Consider the following 21,787-nt stretch of genomic DNA (forward strand, 5'->3'; position numbering starts at 1 on the left):
AGACTCTACACCCCCCCTCTACCCCTTGAGTTTTACCAGGATCAGGTTTGTGTGACATGACTCCTCTGGACTGTAAATAAATCATAACATGTATATACTTAACTACTTTATTCAAAGATGCAAACTTGACAAATACAAAGCATTAAAGCAGAAGGCAATTCTAAGTTACATAGAAAGCTCAAATATTTCAGTTATATATAACTGCAAAACAATCTCGTTCAGGAGGAAATAAAGGAATCAGAATAGGAGAAAAAAGGTAATATAAAAATATACAAAAGGTGTGCAGGAAATCAAGGAAGGACCAAATAATTAGCTAAATGCTGGTAGTTGTTGCAGTGGAGGAAATAAAGTAAATGAAGAACAATGCAAGAGACCAGTAGGTGACACTACCAGTCAAGTTTTCCAAAAGAAAAAAAAAAAAAAGAAAAAAAATTCTAATTTGTGTTAGTGGGGAATTCAAAGGGAGGATAAGGCAGTAACTTTTTGACAATAAAGCGGAGGAAAAAAAAAATTCATACAATTTACCTTGCATATAAAGTAAAGTTTAATTTTCTGTTGATCATTTTACCTTGTTTCACTGCATCAGAGCTTTGAGTTATGGACAATTTAGTCTTAGTGAAAATGGTAATGTACACTCTGATCCAGATGTCCCTTGGGTCACTTCAAAAGGGTCATGTAAATTTCCAACCCCCTTACATGATCTTACAACTTAATTAAAAGTTAGAGTATATGAATATATATTTAAAAAAAAAAAATACAACCCGGGTATTCCAACCAGCTGCAACATCTGTCCCGTGACTGTGTCACCCTGGCCAGTATTCAATTTCTACAAATTTCACTGATTTTTTTAAGTCATATATAAGAAAAAACCCTAATAGCAAAGAACAAAAAGGTGCACACTTACACACCTATTTACAGAATTCTGGGAAAAAAAAAAAAAAAAGCTTTTTAATGAGAACCATAGATGGCACACTAGCAGAGCAAGAAAAGTGAACCAAACTGATTTTTTTAAAAGCTCCACATTATAAATATTGGAGTATTGAGAAAGGGAGCTACCTAAAAATCTTGACAGTGTATTTTTCAGTACAGTTAAACCAAAAGGGGGCAACAAAATATTTTTAAACATAATTGAAAGGGATATGTCACAGAAATAGAAATTATATAATAAGAAATCTTACTTCAGAAAGTACAAGAAAGACATTGACAGAGTACTTTTCAGGGAATGTGATTTGAGCAGTTTGTTGTCTCATTTATTCATTAGGATTAGGGTTGGCATCCGGGTACTGAGAGAGGTCAAAAGTCAACACTTTGCTGATTACGCAGTCTCCTTGCTGTGGGAAAACAGAGTTAAAGATTATAAAATCACTTAAAAAAACTGGCATTGAAAATTGCATACCATTATATTAACATGTTGCCACAGACTACAAAACTCCTGTGTGATCCTCAAATGGGCAGAGTGAAATGCAATGAAACAAGAGTGTGTGTGTATATACAGGGGGTAGTGCTGAGAATGCATGTGAATGTATGCAGTGAATGACCGCAGTACTACATCGTTTTAAGGCACAAACCTCAGGGTAGACGCCAATGAGTGAGTCAGCCTTAGTGTAAAACTCCTCTTTCAGTGAGATGACAATGGCCTGAAAATTCTGCACAGATTGGTCCTTGATGTAGTTCGCCACCTGCAGGTCATACAGAGTAATGAACCAAAAGTGACATTTATCCACCCATGTTAACTATTTCAATGCAAGGTCATAGTGGTCAGGTGCCTATTCTGGAAGCACAGAGCATGAGGTACGGTAAACCTGTCGCAAGGCAACCACACATAGTCACACAATAAAGGAAGCCCATAGTCACTGATTCACCTGGACATCATGTTTTTGGACTGTGGGAAAAAACAGAGCACTAGGAGGAAACCCACACAAATGTGTAGAGATCATGCAAACTACATATAGACTGAGCAGGATTAAAATCCACATACACACCCAGAGCTCAGGAGCCGTGAGGCACCAACAATACATGCTGCTCCACCATGCTACCCACTTACATTGACACAGAACAATTTTATAAATGTAGAAATTAATTATACCATATGATTCAACATTTTTCTTAAAATATTTTAAAATTGAGGAAAAAAATAAGTGCTTCACAACAAAATACATTTGTGTTTATAACAGAAAAATTGTGTGGTCCTTGGCTGTTTACAGATGTCTGATTCTCCATCTGCAGTATAATATCATCACCTGTATCTGTCAATAACAGGACATACCTTTCCAATATTGGTGTTGTCTAGTGCAGCATCGATTTCATCCAGCACAAAGAAAGGAGCAGGCTTGTAGCTGGCGGAGGGACAGAGGAAGTTTTAGTTCACACCAGCTAAGCCTACAGCAGAATTCAGTGCAACAATAAAACACATACAACAGAAAACAGCACACAGCCAAATATGTGAACAAGTCCCAGACCTCTCCCACAGGAACAAAATAATCCTATCAACTTGCTTATTATAAATTTCATAGGAAGTAGCTCTTCACCCAGCCCAGCCATTTACCCCCCCTATAAAACACACTGTATGAAAATATTGAATATAAGAAACAATGACATTATATGACAAGAAACAAGCCAAAACACACAACAAAATTACTTTAGAGAAATGAAGATGGGAAAAACTTTGGCAAAAGTAAAATGGCCTTTCCAACTATAAAGCAAATTAAATTTCAGTGACAGGATTTATTTCCCACTGCAAATGTTTCCTGGAAGTAGAAAGCCATTCTCATAAATCAAAACCTTTAAGCAAGGTATGTGGAAGCTGAACATCCACAAACAAAATGTGTGACTGGGCCTGGCTTTCCAATCATTCATCAGTTAATTTACTGGTAGATCCATTTGCATTAACTATTTGCCTTGGTCAGGGTCATTGGGGTGCAGAGACCATCTCGAAATCACTGGGCTCAAGGCTGAGGGGGTGGGGTACATCCTAAACACGATGCCAGTCCGTCACAGTGAATGTGTGCATGTGGCTACCCTCACTACAGGCAATTTGGTGTCACCAACACATGTTGTTGGACTGTGAGAGGAAACCAGAGCACCAGAAGGAAACCCTCAGAGAGAACATGAAAACTCCATCTAGGCAGGACTCAAACCTATGTCCAAACAGCTCAGGGGCTGAGGCATTTACTGGTATATTTGTGTGCTTTTACCTCCTGCCTTATACACAACTTTCAAGTTTATGTAACATTGAACCTTTTTTCTTTTTTGAACAGAAGATACCATACAAATGGATTACAACTAAAGGGTACACATCATAAGTGCAAAAAACAGCTTCCAATCTCTCCGGAACAGATAATATCTGGCATTTATTTTCACCTGTGTATAGCAAAAAGGAGGGCCAGAGCAGCCACAGTTTTTTCCCCTCCTGAGAGGTTGTCCATGGGCCGGAACCGCTTCCCTGGGGCCACGCAGTTGTAGTTGATTCCATCCAAATATGGTTCTTCTGGGTTCTCTGGCCCCAAGAATGCCTGAAACAAAATTAACAGGTGTGTTTCTTTCCAAAGTGTCAGTAAGTTAAGATGCTATATATCAAAGTAAACATGTCTTATTAGTACAACTTCAACACACAGAAGGCAGAATTTTTCAAAAGAGCTTCGTGCAGGAAGAGCAAGAAGCGCGAAGCAGTGTGCACAAGTACCTGGGCACTGCTGTTGCGGGACAAAGCCTTGTAGATCTCATCGATGTTGGTGGCTACAGACTCGAAGCAGGCATTAAAGCGATCAAAGCGCTCCTTCTTGATCTGCTCAAAAGCTTGTTTGGCCTTCTTTGCTCTTTTACGAGCTGCCTCAAACTCTAAAAAAAGATGAAGATGCAGAACATTTTTAACATGTCATCACTGCCATCATGGCCCAGCAAATTTCCACCCCGCTCTTGGTATATTCTGCCTTGCTAGCTTCTACCAGTATCTGACTCTCTCTGATCCATTCAGCAGTCAGTCTCCTCATAGCAGTTTCTGCTTCAGAACATACCATCACTTGTCTCTTGGAACTTGTCCCTAACGCTCTCCAACTTCTCCATGGCCTTCATGTTGGGGGCACTGATCCTCTGCAGGATACTCTGCTGTTCATTTAGTCTCTGCTGCAGATTGTTCATCTCTGCCTTGATTTCTTCTTCAGAGAGTGAGTCCTAGTTGGTCATGGGGAAAGTGGGGGTCATGGCACAATAGTGATCGGGGACAGAGAACCAAGGGCATGTTCTGCTGCTGACAAAATAAAGTCCTGTGCCAAAGTCGAGTACCTTGAGGTCTTCAGACAAGTTGCTATAGTCAATCTCTATAAGAGCTTCTTTTGCCAGCATGGAACTAGATGTCTTTTGACTACTGCTCACAGACTCTTCTGCCTGGGAGGCCCCCTAAGTGACAGACATAAAGCCACAGAGTGAGATCGAGTAAAGGGTAAGGTTAATATGGAAAGGGACATGAAGGCAACATGAAAGGGTAATGGTCACATATTAGAACATGAACATAATTCTACAACTGTTTTCGGCACATGAAGTAAAGGCACTGTCTTCACACCTCCTCTTGGCTGATGTCATCCATTGTACCAGACTTGAGAGGTAGCCGAATGTCCTGCATCTTACAGGCCTGCAGAAGGTTATGTCTGTCGCTGCGCTTCTGCTCCAGCTTGGTTTCAATAGCTGTCACTTCCTTCTGCAGTTGAGTCAACTCCCTGAAGTCAATAACCGCAAACCACAATATTAAAACTGGAATTTTCAGTCTTTGTCAGTATTCTGCATATTGAAAGTTCAAAAATTTTGGTTTTATTCTGTAAATTCATCATATTTGAGCACCACTGGCAAATATTTATCTAGTAGATATTCAATGGCAGCTACCACCAGCGATTATAGCTTGACACTGTTTCTTCATTTCAGCCTAAAGGATGAGACAAAGAGCTTGACACATAAAAGCTGGTTTTCTGGTATATTGTCAAGAATCTAAAATTCCTCACTTGTTAGCGCCACCTAGCTTCTTGCGGATCTCCTCCATCTCATGATTCTTGTCGTTGACCTCAGACTTCTTTGCCAGGTGCTGGTTCTTTAGATCCTGCAGCTGAGCCATTGTCTCATCAATAATCTTCATGTGTCGTTGTTCCTCCTGAGAAAGAAGAGAAAAATGTTAAAGAATCAGAGATGGTGTGATAACCTTAAGGGCTTTGCAAAACTCCAAAATTCCAGTTCCATATTTCTCTCTCCTGCATCGTTCCTCTCTAGTCGCCAAACCTCCCAGTTTACCACAGTATTCTTGTCTTCACCCTACCCTTTCTCTTCCCTCAGAAAATACCATGTTTCCACTCCATTTACCTTCTTCAGTCTCTCAATCTCACTCTCATCCTTCTTCACAGTCTGCTCCCACATCTGCACCTTCTCTTGGTCCTCTTTCAGCTGATTCCTTTCATAGTCCAGTTGGATTCCAAGACGAGTCTTCTGGGTCTCAAACTCTAGTCTGAGAGACAAAGAATAGAACAAGGGGAAAGGAAATTCAAAGTGTGACACAGCCTGGAATGAAAATTACTGATTTTCTCCACAGTTATGAGATCTCACCTTTTCTTGGCAATCTCATTCTGCCTTTTGACTTTCTCCTCTTCAAACTCTCTGATGTTTCTTACTCCAATCTCCTTGCAGAACTCCACAAACACTTCATCCTCAACCTGAACCATGAAAGCATTTCAATAACACCAGCACACCTGTAAAACATCTGAGAAGCCCTGCATATTTTCTTGGAAAATTTTCCAGTCATTGCATTTACCCACCAGGTTCATGCGATCCTTCAGCTCTTTCATGTCTCTCTCACGAGACTGGATGATTCTCTTGATATCATTGATGCGAGGCCCAAAATTTGCCAGTTCACTTTCCAGCTTTGATTTTTCCTGCAAAGCAAAAAAAGTATTTTTTTTTTTCCTCCCCAAAAAAAGTAAATTTTCTTCTAAAAGCAGGGAAATTTTTACTTGTTCCTTTCTTAGGGCACAGGCATGTAGGTACCTGCATGTTGAGAGACAGGTGGCGTGTTTTGGTCTGTTCCAGATCACTTTGGGAATACTTCAATCTCATCTGAAGGCCATGAGCCTGAGACTGAACCTGCCTTAACTCTGCCTCCTTTCTCTTTGCTTTCATTTGTTCCTGTAGATAGTGTGTGAGAAGTTCACATGTAAGCACAGCAAGACTGATATACCCAGCAGTTCTACAATTATTTTCAGATTGTTATACTTTTTGCTTTTCACCTTAAGCTCTTCTGTGAGCTTCTCCTTCTTGTCCTTCAGCTTATCCACAGCTTTCTCATCCCATCGTCTGGCCTTGGCCTTCAGGTCGCTGGCTCCTCCAGATATCACACCAGACTTTTGAAACAGGGTACCATCCAGGGCTACAGTCTAGGAAAAAAACAAGACCTCTCTGTCATATTGAAAATGCACATCTATACATACAAATAAATATAGAGATGAGTTGAATTATGTAAAATAATTTCACGTTCCAATATGGTCTATTTCTGTAGCTTTCTGACATAAATTTGTAGTATGCAGTAGCACAACCACACTTCCCTTCAGGATTATTAGCCACAGGTATGACCACAGTATTTAATGGACTGACCAAGGACAGGAATCATGGCACTGTGTAGCTCAGACTGGTGTTGATGTAGTTCCTGCCTAAAGCTTATTTTGTGGTTTCTTCTATGTGCAATTTCATTTCATTTATAAGCTTTTATTAATGAGGGAGAAGTGGCCACTTGCCACAGCTGATAAGCCCTGGTGCTTGTAATAGTGTTCACTTACCTTGTGTCTGTATGGTCCCCCAAAAGCTATTCTTCGTGCATCTTCCACATTCTCGCAAACTAGTGCATTCCCACAGGCATACTGCAAGGCCTTCTTGATGTGTGGAGGCTCATAACGGATTACATCAATCACCAGCTTTGCCCCACGTAATTCTCGTAGCTTCTCATCCGTGGGCTTCACCTACAAAGTGATGGGGTGAAGGGCAAATGCAAACTCAGTGCTGTCTCACCACAAAGGACAAAAGATTACAAAGAAATCAAATTAATCATAGAAATGAAAACACCAAAAGTATATTAATATCCCATTTACAAGTGTGTATATTTACAACTTCAAAATAATCAATCATTTCAATTAAATGTTACTTGCCTTGCATTTAAATTTATTTATCTAGCTGGCACTTTTCTCCAAAGAGACTTAAAATGTCATAAAGCTGCGTAATTTTAGAGGACAACTTTATGGTAAGTACATTGCTCAAGAGTACTACAGCAGTATGTGAGATCTGAACTGGTGACTTTCAGATCCAAAGGCAGCACCTCTAACCATGATGCTATCAGCTGACCTGGTATTTCTTGAACAGCGCTTCTAGAATTTAGCATCCAGATCTGACCTGAAGACAACATTGCAGAAGAAAGGCACCTATTACTCAAGAACACAACTGGGACCATACCTCTAGGTAGTCCAAAGGCAGGAATGTCTCTGGCTCTCCCCTCTGCTCTTTGATGTACTGAATGCAGTCTCGGCCTGTCTTCTCCGAGTCCACGATGATGGCATCCATATTCTTGCCCAGGACCTTGGTCACAGCAATCTGATACTTCTTCTGAGTGGGTTGGCACAGGTCAATAAGCCTACCATACTGAAGGAAAACAAAGAGAAACGAAGAGATACAGCAATCCACGTGAGGCAACAAAGGAGCTCAACATGTCAGGAACTGTATCGCCTCTTTAGAACATATATTATGTCCAACATACAACAGATCCAGGGTACAGCCTCTTGATGCTCTCCATGATTTCAGCCTTGCGTTGCTGCCTGCTGTTCTCCTGCCTGTCAATGCGGGCATCTCCCAGCTGCTCCATCACCTGAAACCAGTAGGGACTATGGTCAGACATTCAAACAGCTGATAGCATCCACCATTTCTCTTTTTGGTTCTACAAATCAAATCATTGTTTTGATGCAATTACTACTTGTTCCACACCCATCAAAGATCAGTTTCATCAGCTCAAATTTAAAAAGTTATGAAAGAGAAAGAGCCGCACATTACCTGGTTCAGCTCCATGTTAATCTCATCAATCCTCCTCTTCGCCTGTTCTACCTCCTCTGTCAACTCCTCCTCCATGCGTTTCTGTTCATCCAGAGACTGTCTAAAGGAGGACCGGATTTGAATAATATTCAGGTATCAATCATCATCATCATCCTTATTAAGACCATTCATCTGCTGTGTACCTATGGCACGCAATCACACACTGGCTTCAGGATTTATTAAAAATAGCTTTAATCAAAATGTATTAAATATTCCTCAGGCCCAGCCACTGATTTTGAACACTCTAGAGGACACATTTTTATGTGCATCTCCCAATCTGCAGATGCTACAATGCTAAGTAACTGATAGAGGACATTCTATGATTTTCAAAACTACATGCTTGGGGTGGGGCTTGGATACATCCTAGAAATATAGTTTTTTTTTTTGCTGGGTCTCAGAAAAACATTACACAGAGAACCACACTATGTAAGCAATAATACTGGTATGTACCTGCTGGTGGCAATATAATCCTCCAATTTCTCAATACGTTTCTGATTCTCCTCAATCTCCCTGATCTTCTGTTTGATCTTTGCCTAAAGTAAAAAGACAATCATTTGCAACATTTTGACTCTACTGTTCTACAAAAAAAATGCATAACCCTTTAACCAATTCATTGGCCTCAAGACAGAAGGCAGACTTTTTACATTAAATTCAAATACTAAAAACACACAAAAATCAATTTCCAAAACATAAGTCAACGATTACTCTAATTTTCATAAATAAATGACGTACTGTAGATGCCCATTAACATATACTTTATTAAAAAAAAAAAATTTAAATTCAAAGGTACACAGGATGAAACTAATCAATACAAATACCAATATAAAATTTCAATAAAAGTAACTGACAAACAGCAATTGGAAAAAATTACACAAAAAACAACCAATATCCATGTCCACAAAGGGGAAAAGGTTGAAAGATTTTTAATGTCCTTTTCCATGTGCTTATCCTTTTCCATACCTCAGTCTCAACTTTCTTTCTTTCCTCCAGGTCTAGACGGTCCTGATCAGCCTTTTGGTCACGGTTGAACTTCTCCAGTTCCTGAGCCAGAGTGGCAGCTCGCTTGCTGGCCTCCTCCTTCAGCCGATGGTATTGCTTAACCTTTGGAGGTGAAGGAGCCAAATTGAAGTTGCCATACATTAGAGGAAGAAATACCAAGTTTAAAAAGAAAAAAAGTTTTGAAATGTGCCATCAGACCTGGTTCTCCTCCAGAGTGAGATCCTGGCCCTGGCTCTGAGCTTCTTCCTCCATTCTTTCCTCAAATTCCTGCCGTGCCATCTCCACAGCACCCTGCTCACGGTCCAGCTCCTCTATGTCAGCCTTGCGCTTCTTGTACATCTTCTGGGCATTTTGCAGAGACTTACGGGCTGCTTCCAGCTTCTTGATCTTGTGGGCAGTGTTCTCTTTTGCCTTAATGTACAAGGGTCGCTTCTGATTCAGCTCAGCATCTTTCTCCCTGGATAGAAGAGAAGTTTGTTTAACAGAAGGAAGAGGACCTCATTTACCTTAATGGCACAGAATTAATTCTGTTTTTCATCAAGTCATTATTAAACATTATTTACCATTTGCTATAAAACAAAACCAGCTCAATTAAGGTGCTTTAATGGATTTTGGTTTTGCATGTGAGGACTTTAAGTTGCTACTGCTATGAAAACATTCCTGCTGCAACATTCTAAATGCCCACTAAAAGACAGTATAAGACTCATTTCCAATATGCTGAAAAACTCATCTTTCTTTGCTTTCTCCTGACCAAATCTGTACACACCAAACGAGGAAGCAACTCACTTTATCTCCTTTTCTACTGCCTGTTGGTCTCTCATCATCCTTCCTAGCTCCTTCTTTTTCTCTTTCAGCTCCTCCTCCACACGATCCATTCGCTTCCTGTCTTTATCAATCTCGCGGTTGCGGTGTGCGAGCTCACGGTTCAGCTTCTCTATCTCTGCCTCGTTGTGGTAGAGCTTGAAGAGCTGCAGTTGGACATGGGCTCTTACAACCTCGTCCTTCAGCCTCTGGTAGCGCTCCGCCTGGAGAAGGAGCAATGTTGGCATATGATGTAGAGCAATTCTACTGACATACAACAAGAAGTGGTAGAGATAACATTTTCTTTTCTAAATCTGCTGAATGATGGTATCAGCAGAGGGGTCCTCTAAAAAAAAAAAAAAAAAAGTGTGTGTGTAGACATGATGTTACCTCCTCCTTCTCTTGTTTAGCCTCTTTGCGTTCAGCAGCAATGTTCTTCTTGCGGTGGTAGTTGAACTGAGTGTCCTCCTCTGCCTTCACCATTTCCTTTTTCCGGCGGTCGTATTCCTGTGCTAGCTCCCCTGAGCGAGAGATCTCCTCAAACAGTGCAGTCCTTTCCTTGGGGTTCTTCATAGCAATGGATTCCACTGCCCCCTGGCAGGGAGAAGACAACTGTTAATCCTCTCATCATGAAAAATAACAAGAGGGGGATGGGATCACTCACAAAAATGACATTAAAACATGTACAGTATCCACCATTTGCCACTGGGTATCAACAATCCACCAGACTACAAGACTGTGCATGTAAATGTCTACTGGCTGTCAATTTTGCTCATTGATAACACATAAATTTATCCAAGTCTCTCTCATTTTACCTGGAAAACAAGGAAATTCCTAGCTTTGATGAGAATTCCCAGCTTCTCCAGTTCATCGCTATATTCAGAAAGCCCCACAACTTTATTGTTGATGCGGTACTCGGACGACGAACCTAAAACGTGGATTAAAACCACCATAAGTAGAGACAATGGGACGGTGGTATTCACAGAAAAGGTTTCAAGCAAAAACAGGGTTAAAGAGTGAGTAGCCAAGGCCAGTGCTGAGGGACTGGCACCCATCACAATAATAAGAATGTGGGGAAAATCACAGTAAGGAGATATGTTTTTGCTCGAATGCAGAAATATACATCTTCAAGTCAAAGGTGTGGAGCGTGACAGGACAAACAGTTTAAATCCTGCTGCAGCTGATTTTAACAAAGTGCTGACCCTGAATTGATACAACCGACACAGTAAAAACATCCTGCTGTATAAATGAGTAAATCATTATACAGTTCACCATGTAACGCCAAGTCCGCTTAGTGCAAAAAAATAAGATGTCGTGACGTCTTCAGCCATACCTATGATGACCCGCGTAAAGGTGCGCTCCTCCCCGCTGTCCTCTCGATACACCATGCTAACAAAAGCACGGTTTGCAGCTGGTTTTCCAACAGGAGCTCCATGAATGAGGTCTTTGAGGGTTTTCACACGCAGGTTACTGGTCTTCTCCGCCAGCACAAAGCTGATGGCATCCATAAGATTGGACTTGCCTACAGAAATTGTCCAACACAGGTACAGTAAAGGTTAAGGCTGTCGCATTACAGTCATGATAATGTTCTTGGTTTGAAACCATAAGATACTGCACTATTTGTGATCAAAGAACTTAAGTTAATGTAAAAATACCATGGTTCATGAACAGGTAAAATCATTCATTGATTGGAAAGCCCACAATCTTTACATTATAAATCGCTTTGGACAGAGAAGACAAGTAAATAAAGGTTAATAACGAAGAAACGTTTCAGTTCCAGAATTATAAGACCCCAATCAGGATTAGGTTTAATAAACTGCTGAGCAGTTAAGTTGCCACATGAGTCCTGCATGATTCAATAGAACTCGGTAGAGCTACGGCAAAAAGTGTGACAAATTAAGTCCTTATCCAACAGCCTGTGATCTGCCTGCCTGACACACAGAAAAAAACATCTCTCACAGGCCCTGTGGAAATTATAAAAAAGCATCACCCTCCTGCAAAAGGCTCGGGCCTCAGGGGGGACTCCACACACAATCCTCGGCCTCAATTACTGACTGTGGCCGCCGGCTGCGCGCCAGTCCCGGCCTGCTTGTGGCGCGCACTCCGTCTCCCTCCGTTTCCGTGCGCTGCCTCACTTACCCGATCCATTGGGTCCAATGATTGCCGTGAACTTGTGAAAGGGACCGATGATCTGCCGACCTTTGTATGACTTGAAATTTTCGATCTCAATCAATTTCAAATAACCCATCTTCTTCAAGTTAGACAGTCCCAGATTATAACCACGGCTGCAATTTAGCTAGCCTTTGCTAGCTACCTTTCCCTTTGTCTCGTCCTCTCCTCAAATTCAGACTTTACTCAACAACGCAACAGAAATGTCCTAATAATTTTAAAGTTTGCAAATTATGATTATCGATAGTATCCCATAAAGCATAAATATCCCAGCGGTATGTACCGGCGAAGCTAAATTAGAAACCGTCCGCTACCGCGCGCGCGAACAAGAGTAAACACATAAACATCGCGAGATTTCGGACGAGAAAATTCGCGGACACTGCTGACAGAGACTCTGAGGCAGTTTAACGGACTGGTGGATGCAACGAGTGTAGAATGCTAGTTGTTTTAAGTGTGAATACTCAGGTGCAGCACCCATAAAAGGCTTCATTGCGCACAAAATTGAATTCTGAAGCTGTACAGTGATAAATTTGGCTCAGGCATTTCTTTCCAGCACATTTCATTTCCTGTGTATGATACATGTATGCTTAGCAGCTCGAGGCTCGTGGCTTTCTTCTTGCTTAAGTAACATGCGTTATTTCCAAATGTCAAGATTTTCTGTGTATTTTGTTAGCTGACTGGGAAGGACTGAACGTGAAATTCATTGAATGTATAGTCAATATTCTGCGAAAATCATTGCTGCTGTTTTTTTTTGTGAGGAAACCCTAACTGAGAGGCTGAAAGCAGGCTAACTGGGGTGGGGTGTGGGGGGGGGCAGATTCTCTGACATAAGTATTATTTATTAGTGTACATTTATACACAAGTACCTAAATACAGAGAAGAAAATTATCCCATTCATTCATTCATTACTCTGAACTGCTTCTCCTGTCTGGGTTGCTTAATGGTGGACAGCTAGTATCCTAGTGATTTGCACTCAAAGGTTGCAGGTTCAAATCCCCCTCCACCTGTAGAACCGTTGAGCAAGGTACTTGTACACAATTATCCAGTAAGATTTACCCGGCTTTATAAATGGGTAAATAATTGTAGGTGACTTAACATATGTTGATTGCTTTGGAGAAAAGCATCAGCAAAAAAGAAATAAGTGAAAATATATACATAGCCATAAATTGTAAAAAAAAGGCCAAATGATATTGGCAAGCTAACTGTTTTTATTACTTGTGTAACACACATAAATCATGCATTTCAGTAGACATGTACAGTACTTTATATGTATAGTTGCAAATATATGGATGTGTTGTGACCACAGTGACACTGATACACATATAGATGAAAGCAGTCATAAAGCAGTAATTCCTCACCCATTGATACTCTGCTTAATCCATGTATTTTATTTATTGTGGAGTTTGTTACAGCGGCTGATACAGTAAGCATGTACAACTTCATTGCCCCCAAGTGCAAGCCCCACGCCCCACAACCCACCCTCGCCCTAGACCACACCAGTCCCATTCAGCAATAGCGCACACTTCCTTGAACCTCATTATGTTGCCTCCGCTACAATCCCTGAACAAGCTCCTCCTGTCCCTAACAAGGAAATCTCATGTTACCCCTTTGAATGGTTTGTAGAAGCTGTTATTATTTAATTTTTTTAATTTATTTTTTTCAATTTATATTTAAAAAAGAAAGGAGGCAAGAAAGTTACATACAATATCAACATACGTCTAAAAATAACTCAGGCAGTAGAGTAAGCATGTGTGAAAAATTCATCCCTGTTCCAACTCCCTGCTGGCCATGACACAAGCCGTCAGAGAACACAGGCTGGAGATGGTCAGGAATAGTGAGATCTGCTTGTTAAGGTGCTTCCAAAATGCTTGATCATATGTTTTTTTTTATGTAATACAAAAACTTGGACCCCATCAGAATAAATTCAAAATGCGTATACCAACCATGGCAAAATTGCATAAACTGAGGAGACTACTCCGTATGAAGCACGAATAGATACAAACACTCACACTACTGCCTGACCATATAAAAAGACACAGATCAAAATGCACTTCATTCATATCTTAGCATTGATTGGTTTGCTTTTGTTTTACTTTTTTCCATAACATTGACTATGGATGTTCGCTTTTATGTATATTTATTTTTCGTTTGCAGCATCTCTGTCACTAAAGGAATGGCAGGTAGACAAAGGATTGCTTTTGGTAATGATACTCTAATATTCTAAAACAGCCAGATGTTTACCAAAAACAAGACAAAGCTGGTTTATCATGTTTCGTAACAATAAAAAAAAGACATAAAAACGATATCTAAAAAAGTGCAATGATATAAAAAGAAACAAAGCTGAACAAAACATTTTAAGCAAATTTTACACAATCTTTTGGGTTTTATTTACATTCAGAAAGTGACCTTTCATATCCACTGTTTCTTTCCTAAGTTTGTAATATTTCTCTCACTTTCCAAAACCCCAGTCTGTTCTTTCCTCCCTTACATTATGTCATTTATTGTCATAACTGAGCTACACTGGAATCTAGAAACAAGATGTCTAGCATAGACACAATTCCTTCTTAACAGCTCAGCCAGACAGCAGAGACTATTAATAAGTTGCACATACTTAAAAGTAGCAATAGCCACATTTTGAATGAAGAGACAGGCAACAACTGAAGCTGACCCTTAGCTTTACAGCATTTGTGTGTGGATTCAAATGTCTATATTACACTCCCACTTTGCTTTATCACAGATACCAGTATCTGTCCCAGAATGCATTCGTTTTATTTCCGCAACGAATGTCAAAAAAGAAATAATCTGAGATGTGATGAGAAAACACGCCAGTAAAGGAGCTAAATAAATTTTGCACTTACATAAATGGAAAGTCACTAATTTCCTCTGCCATAAAATGCACACAATTTTATAATAGCCTAAAGATGGAATTGATTCTCTGGCATACCTAATAGGTATATTTAATGGATAAAGGAACTGAGGTTAGTCTGGGGAAAAGTACACTGTAGACACATGAGAGGGACACAGTAAAGACTATTTAGAAAACCCAGAATTTCTGCAAGAATATACTAAAGATGATGTGGATTGTTAGTGTGATGAGAGTTCTTGATTGTACAAATGTAAAGGCAGAAAAAAGTCATAATGCATGGCAATAGACACAGGGAAGAATGGCAAAACAGACGAAGACCTGTAAGGAAGGCTGGCCCCTCTCTGTCTAACAGTGGCTCTCCATCTCATCACTTTTACACAGTTCACAGGATTGCATGTTTCCTGACTCATACCCACAGTTCAGCCAAAATGAACCCATGTATAGGTTATGTTCGCTACCAGGCAGACTTCGTCAGGAATTCTTTTATCCGTCTTAAAAAAAAATCACAGACGATGGCAGTTACTTTGCAGCGTAATCCCTATTATTGAGACCCACCTGCCTGCTTGTCTTTGCTTGTAGCTCATATCAGATTACCACTATATCTGTGTACGACCTGGTTACACATGTTCAGCCTGTTCTGAAATTGTTCCAATACTATTCATACAATGTCATATGCTTAATACATGTATAATTTGGCTAATGTTGCATTGGAAAATTCGTTCAGATTTCACGCTCATCCATAAAAGTAGAAAAAGATATGCAGAAGACTTTGAGATGACAGACACAGATTTAAAAAAGAGACATAAAAATTGTGAAACCCTTTTATAAAGCAACCATAAGATATTATGACTCATAAACAAATTAATAAATTTAATGCACTTGTTTGCAGATAAAGTAAAATAAAACAGATAAACAAAATATATAAAACAAAAATAGAATTTTCATATTGATATGAAATGACAGTAGAAAGTACAAAAATAAGAATCGTGACAATAATATTTGATGACAATGAAAAAACATAAAAAAGTTGCTAGTTAGATTCTGTACTCTTACGTACAAGACAATTAAATGGCAGACTACATTAATTGTAACAACCATAGCAATAACAATCGTTTTAAGACATGGAGTCTTGGCAAACAATCCACAAATGAGTGTTTTCAATATGCTTACATCGTTCCACATTTCAAGGGTCTGGTGGAACTTCCCTGGTAAACATTAGACACCATGTCTGAACCTCCAGTCTGTCTCCTAACCACTCCCTCTGTCTCTTTCTGTCTGTCTCTTTCTCGCTCTCTTAGTTTACTATGTTACATTACCACAGGAACATACATCACTGTGTCTATATACTGATGGATAATCATTCTTTCCTTGTCTTCCCCCAAACCTTTTCAACCCAGATATTACCCGGATGGCAACTCAATCCATGCATCTGAGACACAAGAGGAAGAGTAGGACAGGAAAATACGAATGCGATATAAAGGAGGCATTGTGGGTTTATAAATGTCTCAACTGTAAACTACATTGAAGGCCTGGTGAATTCTGTAAACGACTTGTACGATGATTAATTCGATTTTGGGATTAAATTTCTGTGTGTTTTGGTCTTATACAGTCTCGGTGTCCATCTGTGTCAGTCCACCTGCGTCATGTTAGTCCTGTAGAGCTCCGCGATTCAGTAAGTAAGTATGTCATTGTGTGTTTGGCTGTATGTCAGATGGTCTACTTGTCACTCAGAGTATCATGTTGCAGCTGTCAGTCAGAGCACTATGCCCTGTTGTCATTGTGTCAGTCTAATTTCCCCTGTTCAGTATACCAGTCACGGAGTTAGGGACACCGGGGTAGCTGGGAGGCATAATCATTGGGTTGACTGGGGATGTGGCCCCTGAGCTGTCATGTCCCACAGCCCCAGGCACGTCCCGGTGGCCGCTGTACTGTCCGATGAAGGAACCATCCTCGTTGAACTGGATGTCTACACTGTCACCGTAGCCAGCTAGGCTGTCGTCACTGCCCAGTTTGCTCTCCACACCCAGGGATGGCTGGCTGACAGAGCGCTTCTCCTCGTTGTCACTAAGACAAAGACAGCAGGATTCATAAGTGTGCACTGTGTTGGAAAAGCATGAGAGTGCAGGTTAACCACCATGTATGCACAGAGGTGGGGTATCAGATTGAATGTAGGTACCAAATAAGACCCAAGAGTAGAGCTCCTTGGGAGGTCAAAGACCACGCACATGCGACGGGAGCTACTGAAACCAGGTGCGGAACCCTATATCAGCAGCCGGTTGCACAAATGGATGGAGAACAGAGACGATTCTGAGCATACCTTTCTAGAGATCTGCAAGGTGGAGTGAGAGCATTTGGAAAGAGAGAGAAGGTGTGAGACAAAGCCTTGGAAGAGGAAATAATTTTAAATTTCATTTATTAGAAACAATCCTTAGGTCAGACTTGGCCCCCGTGGCATTGTGGCTCAACTGAAACTCTATTGCTGTAACTAGAATAAAACCTTTATGTCATGACTACTTTATGTGTCATGGAAAAAAGCACGGTGCAGAGCTTCCTGTTATTATTTTATCATGTAACCAGTGCTTATGTTCAATGGGACTTGCAGTTCACCCAGCAAATCGGTGTACCCTGCTCACAGATACTACAGCAGAGATCCTCTTCAGACTTCAGCTGGCAAGCTTCCGTTAACAGTTCCATGCCATTAGCTAGTACACTTACCTGCTACAGCTTAGGTGTATAAAGCATGGCGAAAGACAGTATATCCAGTTACAGTGTAGAGCGTACTGATTGCTGGGAAGGAAACTATAGCAGGAGAGTACAATCGTAGAATGACCATAATCCATATGTACCATTCGTTCAAGTACACGTGTGCTTGAACTTCACCAGGTGATGTAAGAGTCAGCTAGTGGTAGTGCTGTGAGGCTGCAGAGGCCCAGTAACAAACCTGTATTCCCCAAAGGCATCATCTTTCATCGGCCGAGCTTCAGAGTCCACTTGGCCCTCCTCTTTGTCTTTGACTGAAAAAGAGAGAGTGCAATTATTATCATCATCACTGTAATTATGCCATCAAGGTATGCTATTATGCAATGAAGTCTTATTCAGATGGTTTGACGTTATTTGTTGGCACTTATGAATTAGTGTTGATATTTTTGATATTACATTGACAGTAAGTTTTTATTTGGGGGATTACCTGACAACTAAACACCAAAGTCATAAAATGTACCGTATTTCAATAATCACCACAGACTCAGCTATTCTACAGGGTCCTCACGTTAAGTGAATTTAAACCCGCATCAGTGCTGGGAATGAGAAGTACCTAAAAGAAACATTTTTAAATGATAAATACCAGTAAACTGTAAATTTTTTGTGCGTTTAAAAAAATATCTACATGCATGTACATTCGGGTTTACGGAAAGAAATCTGGTCATGACACTCAAAGCCCTCACCACCATTACCCTTGCTTAGGCAGCTTCATTCTCTTTGTGTCTCTGTTCTACCGGAGTGCTACGGCCCACCTGCCCGAGGGGGCGCTGCAGCTGTGTGGCAGTTTAGTGCAGTTGTGTTACCTGAATACTTGCCCCCTTTGCTTCTTTTGATGAAGCAGAGAATAAGCAATACCAGCAGCAGCAGCACAATAGCGCTGATGAGTCCGATAAACCAGCCCTGGGTGGCGAAGCCGCCCTCTATCTGAATCGGCCCTTAGGTCAAAAGGAAGGGGTTTTGCACGTTAGAAGCAGTACAGTGAACAGCCTGCAAGCACAGAGGTTTGTTCAGAGACTGTGAGATGAGCGGTAAAGATACCATGAGCAGACAGATGCAAACTATCACAGTCCTACAAGCAAATAAGTCAGCTTCTTAAACAGCCAAATTGCATGTGTGGTGTTCCTTGAAAATGAGTGTGTGGAAGTGAGTGACGCAGAGGCTGGGCCAAGGTTCTCGAGTGCATTACTTGGTCCTTCAGTCTTGATTTCTTTCTCCCAGAATGTGCTGTTGTTGAATAAGAAGCTGAGTCTGTACTGAGATCCCGACTGCAGGCCCTGGAGCTGGTAGAAGGACTGGGTGGAGTTGATCATCTCCGACATTTCCCACCGACCTCCTGATTTACAATAAAGCACAACAACAGTAGCAAGACAATCGATGCAGCACAATACGCTTTTCTGTGTCGATATGAGAACTAGATTCTTGGAAAGCCACAAAAAATCTGGTGACCAATGGCTCTGGTGTAATAAATAAGGCAAGTGAGTGTGTTGAGTACATTAAAACTCCTTTCTGCTACTCCCTTACCGTTCTTGTTAAGGTACATGATGTAGAAAACAACGTTCCGGTATCTCTCGCCTGCCACCCAGCTGAGGTTAACGTTAGTCTCCCCGGCAGTGACGGTGATGTTAGAGGGGGGGCCTGAGAGAATGACACAGAGGACACACTTCCTTTTCCCTGTCTTTTGACAACGAGCGCAGCTTTATCAACATCCGGGTCAGTGATCGGCAACATTGACAACATGTCGTTTTGGTCCAGCCATGACAAAAATGCAAAAATTCTACGTGGTGACAGAAACCCTTATTAAAAAAACAGGAAGATGTAGAACATGTGCAAAAAATATAGCCATGTGAGAAAAGGGTAACATACAAAATAAATATATTCATGTGGTAATTGGAAGATTTATTTTTGTTTGAATTCATTTAAAGAGTGAACATGAACGCATTCGACACTACCATAATGGCTAGATCTGCTGCCTTTAGACCCGAAGGTTGAAGGTTTGAATCCCATCTCCAGCTGTAGTACCCTTACCCTAAAATTGCTCCAGTAAAATTACCCAGCTGTATAAATGGATAAATAATGGTAAGTATCTCAACAGTGTAAGTCATTTTGTAGAAAAGCGTCAGCTAAACGAATACATGCAAATGCTCAAAAATAAATAAGTGATATGTCTTTGGCGTTGGAATGCAACTGTACAATAGCATATGCAAGGAATGAAAACATAGAAAATTAATGTAATTCCATATTTACATTTATGACAAGCTATGTTTCATTTAAAGTGTGATTTCTACACAACTAGAGGATTCAAGTGAATGATGACTTGAAGATTATCAAGTGGCCAGGACTCAGGACTGTTGTACAGCCACAAGGATGGTGGGCTTTGATGGCACTGGACTGGAGCTTCCAAGTAACAGTGGAAACTATACCTCCATCCAGCAGGGTCGCGGCTGTCCTGACAATAGACTCCCCAGGTCCCGTAGAAGTAGAGGCAGATAAGTAGAAAGCGTAGAAGATCTTGGGGTCCAGATTATCCAGTGTTATGTGATAGACATCTGGGTCATTGATCCGCAGCACCTTCATGAGGCCGTTATTGCTTTCCAAAACTACACGACAAAGAGAAGGAGACAGCACAAGTTTGAGGTTAACACACAAGAGACTTTCCTGCTCCCAAAAATTTTAAAGCATCATAAAAATAAATAAAACATTTGTCCCATTTCCACTTCCACAAGTACTTCATGCTTTGAGTTTCATTGTTATTTCATTTCCATTGTAATTTGCATACAGTATATAGGCCACCGTCACATTAGACGGTTTTGTAGCTCAGGGGCAGTAGGTGGCGTAATGGTTAGAGGTAGGATGAGGAGCTGCGTTCGTATTCTCACTCCTGCCTTTAAGGAAGCTACTTACCCTGAATGTCTTGAGTAAAAATTACCCAGTTGTATTAATGGGACAATATCTGATGAATTAATTAGATGCGGATTACGAAACCAGATTCAAAATGGACAGTTAAGACAAAGAGAATGAGGTACACTCTCTTGTACCACAGATGTAGAGATGGCGAGACTTACTCTCCTGATAGTGTAGCAGGTATCCAATCAGCTTTCCATTGGGGTCCCTCGGGGGGCTCCAGTGAAGGGTCAGTGACGTCTCCGAGGGACTGTCGAACGTCAGGGAAGCAGGAGCCCCCGGCACTGCAGGTAAGAAACCATATGATACACAGTGATGAAGAACATATTACCCTTGAAGATACCGTGTCCAACCAAAAGACAGCACACCATAAGAGCAGGCTCCTCGAGATCTCACCTCCCTCGGGTGTGTCGAACTCGTGAGGCCCAGAGAAAGGCCCCTCCCCCTTGCTGTTGTAGGCGGTCATTTTCAGCTCGTACTTAGAGTACGGCCGCAGGCCCTCAAGTACCTCTTCCACTTGGTTAGATCCTGACACATCCACTACCCAGCTGTCCCCGTTGTCACTCTCATGCCCACCCTGCACCCGGATGCCCCGCATATCCTGGGGGCCCAGTCGCCTCAGATAGATCTTTCAGAACAGAGAGAAAGGCTAGAGGTGAAAAAAACGTTCTTCAAATCACAGCATTAATAAACACCAATTTGCATATTCTGAACTACATGGTTATTTTCTGCCTTAGACTTTTGTTAGTCTGGGAGTCCAGTCATGAATATAGTCGAATACCATAAACGCAATATTCCTGCAAGCAATCAATGAATTTTTAATTTGTTTAAATGCCTGCAATTACTTTCATCCTGTGCTCTGAATAATCATTCTGAGGTCTGCTCCACAGATCCTGAAGCACAGACTTAGGGAGATTTAGTGGCTGCCCCCAATCCCCCCCTGCCTTTGTCCACACCTTGTAACCTAGGAGATGTCCCTGGACGGAATCCCGACTCACGGGGACCCACTTCACCTGGACCACACTGCCGTTGACGGGCGTGATTGCGATGTTCTGTGGGGCCATTAGGGGCCCTGGGGCACCACAGTGCAGAGATGGAGAGACGAACACAGAGGAAACCAAACACAGCAAAGATGTGAAGTTGTAGCAAAACTCCTCACACATTCTATGTTTTCACGAGAGAAAAATG

The 21,787-nt window shown here is 41.2% G+C and overlaps 2 protein-coding genes across 7 annotated transcripts in view; both read right to left on the reverse strand.

Moving 5' to 3' along the window:
• Positions 1–97: 97 nt before the first annotated feature.
• On the reverse strand, positions 98–12,415 carry smc1al (structural maintenance of chromosomes 1A, like). The gene is made up of 26 exons (XM_018725977.2): positions 12,043–12,415; positions 11,237–11,425; positions 10,719–10,831; positions 10,294–10,497; positions 9,889–10,127; positions 9,301–9,559; positions 9,064–9,204; positions 8,554–8,636; positions 8,065–8,164; positions 7,775–7,882; positions 7,474–7,659; positions 6,807–6,986; positions 6,261–6,407; positions 6,022–6,159; positions 5,793–5,909; positions 5,584–5,690; positions 5,344–5,485; positions 4,992–5,137; positions 4,559–4,712; positions 4,282–4,395; positions 4,014–4,170; positions 3,683–3,837; positions 3,361–3,512; positions 2,267–2,336; positions 1,569–1,679; positions 98–1,331 (listed from the first exon to the last, which is right to left on the reverse strand). The coding sequence occupies exons 1-26, from the start codon at positions 12,149–12,151 to the stop codon at positions 1,251–1,253; spliced, it is 3,702 nt and encodes a 1,233-aa protein (XP_018581493.1). The 5' UTR covers positions 12,152–12,415; the 3' UTR covers positions 98–1,250.
• Positions 12,416–13,430: 1,015 nt separating this feature from the next.
• LOC108918419 (neural cell adhesion molecule L1.1-like) overlaps positions 13,431–21,787 on the reverse strand; it is a 39,379-nt gene continuing 31,022 nt past the window's right edge. For 4 of the 6 annotated variants that reach the window (XM_018725608.2, XM_018725607.2, XM_018725609.2 and 1 more), the window contains 10 exons: positions 21,556–21,671; positions 20,996–21,227; positions 20,761–20,883; positions 20,119–20,295; positions 19,220–19,333; positions 18,885–19,031; positions 18,502–18,633; positions 17,880–17,952; positions 17,256–17,267; positions 13,431–17,002 (listed from right to left, as the gene is read on the reverse strand). In XM_018725608.2, coding sequence (XP_018581124.2) covers positions 16,726–17,002; positions 17,256–17,267; positions 17,880–17,952; positions 18,502–18,633; positions 18,885–19,031; positions 19,220–19,333; positions 20,119–20,295; positions 20,761–20,883; positions 20,996–21,227; positions 21,556–21,671 — 1,403 coding nt within the window. In that variant the 3' untranslated portion in view covers positions 13,431–16,725. The remainder of the gene's footprint in view (positions 17,003–17,255; positions 17,268–17,879; positions 17,953–18,501; positions 18,634–18,884; positions 19,032–19,219; positions 19,334–20,118; positions 20,296–20,760; positions 20,884–20,995; positions 21,228–21,555; positions 21,672–21,787) is intronic. The other 2 variants (XM_018725610.2, XM_018725611.2) reach the window with 2 other exon arrangements.

This window comes from Scleropages formosus, chromosome 22 (assembly GCF_900964775.1).
Source record: "Scleropages formosus chromosome 22, fSclFor1.1, whole genome shotgun sequence".
NCBI lineage: Eukaryota > Metazoa > Chordata > Actinopteri > Osteoglossiformes > Osteoglossidae > Scleropages > Scleropages formosus.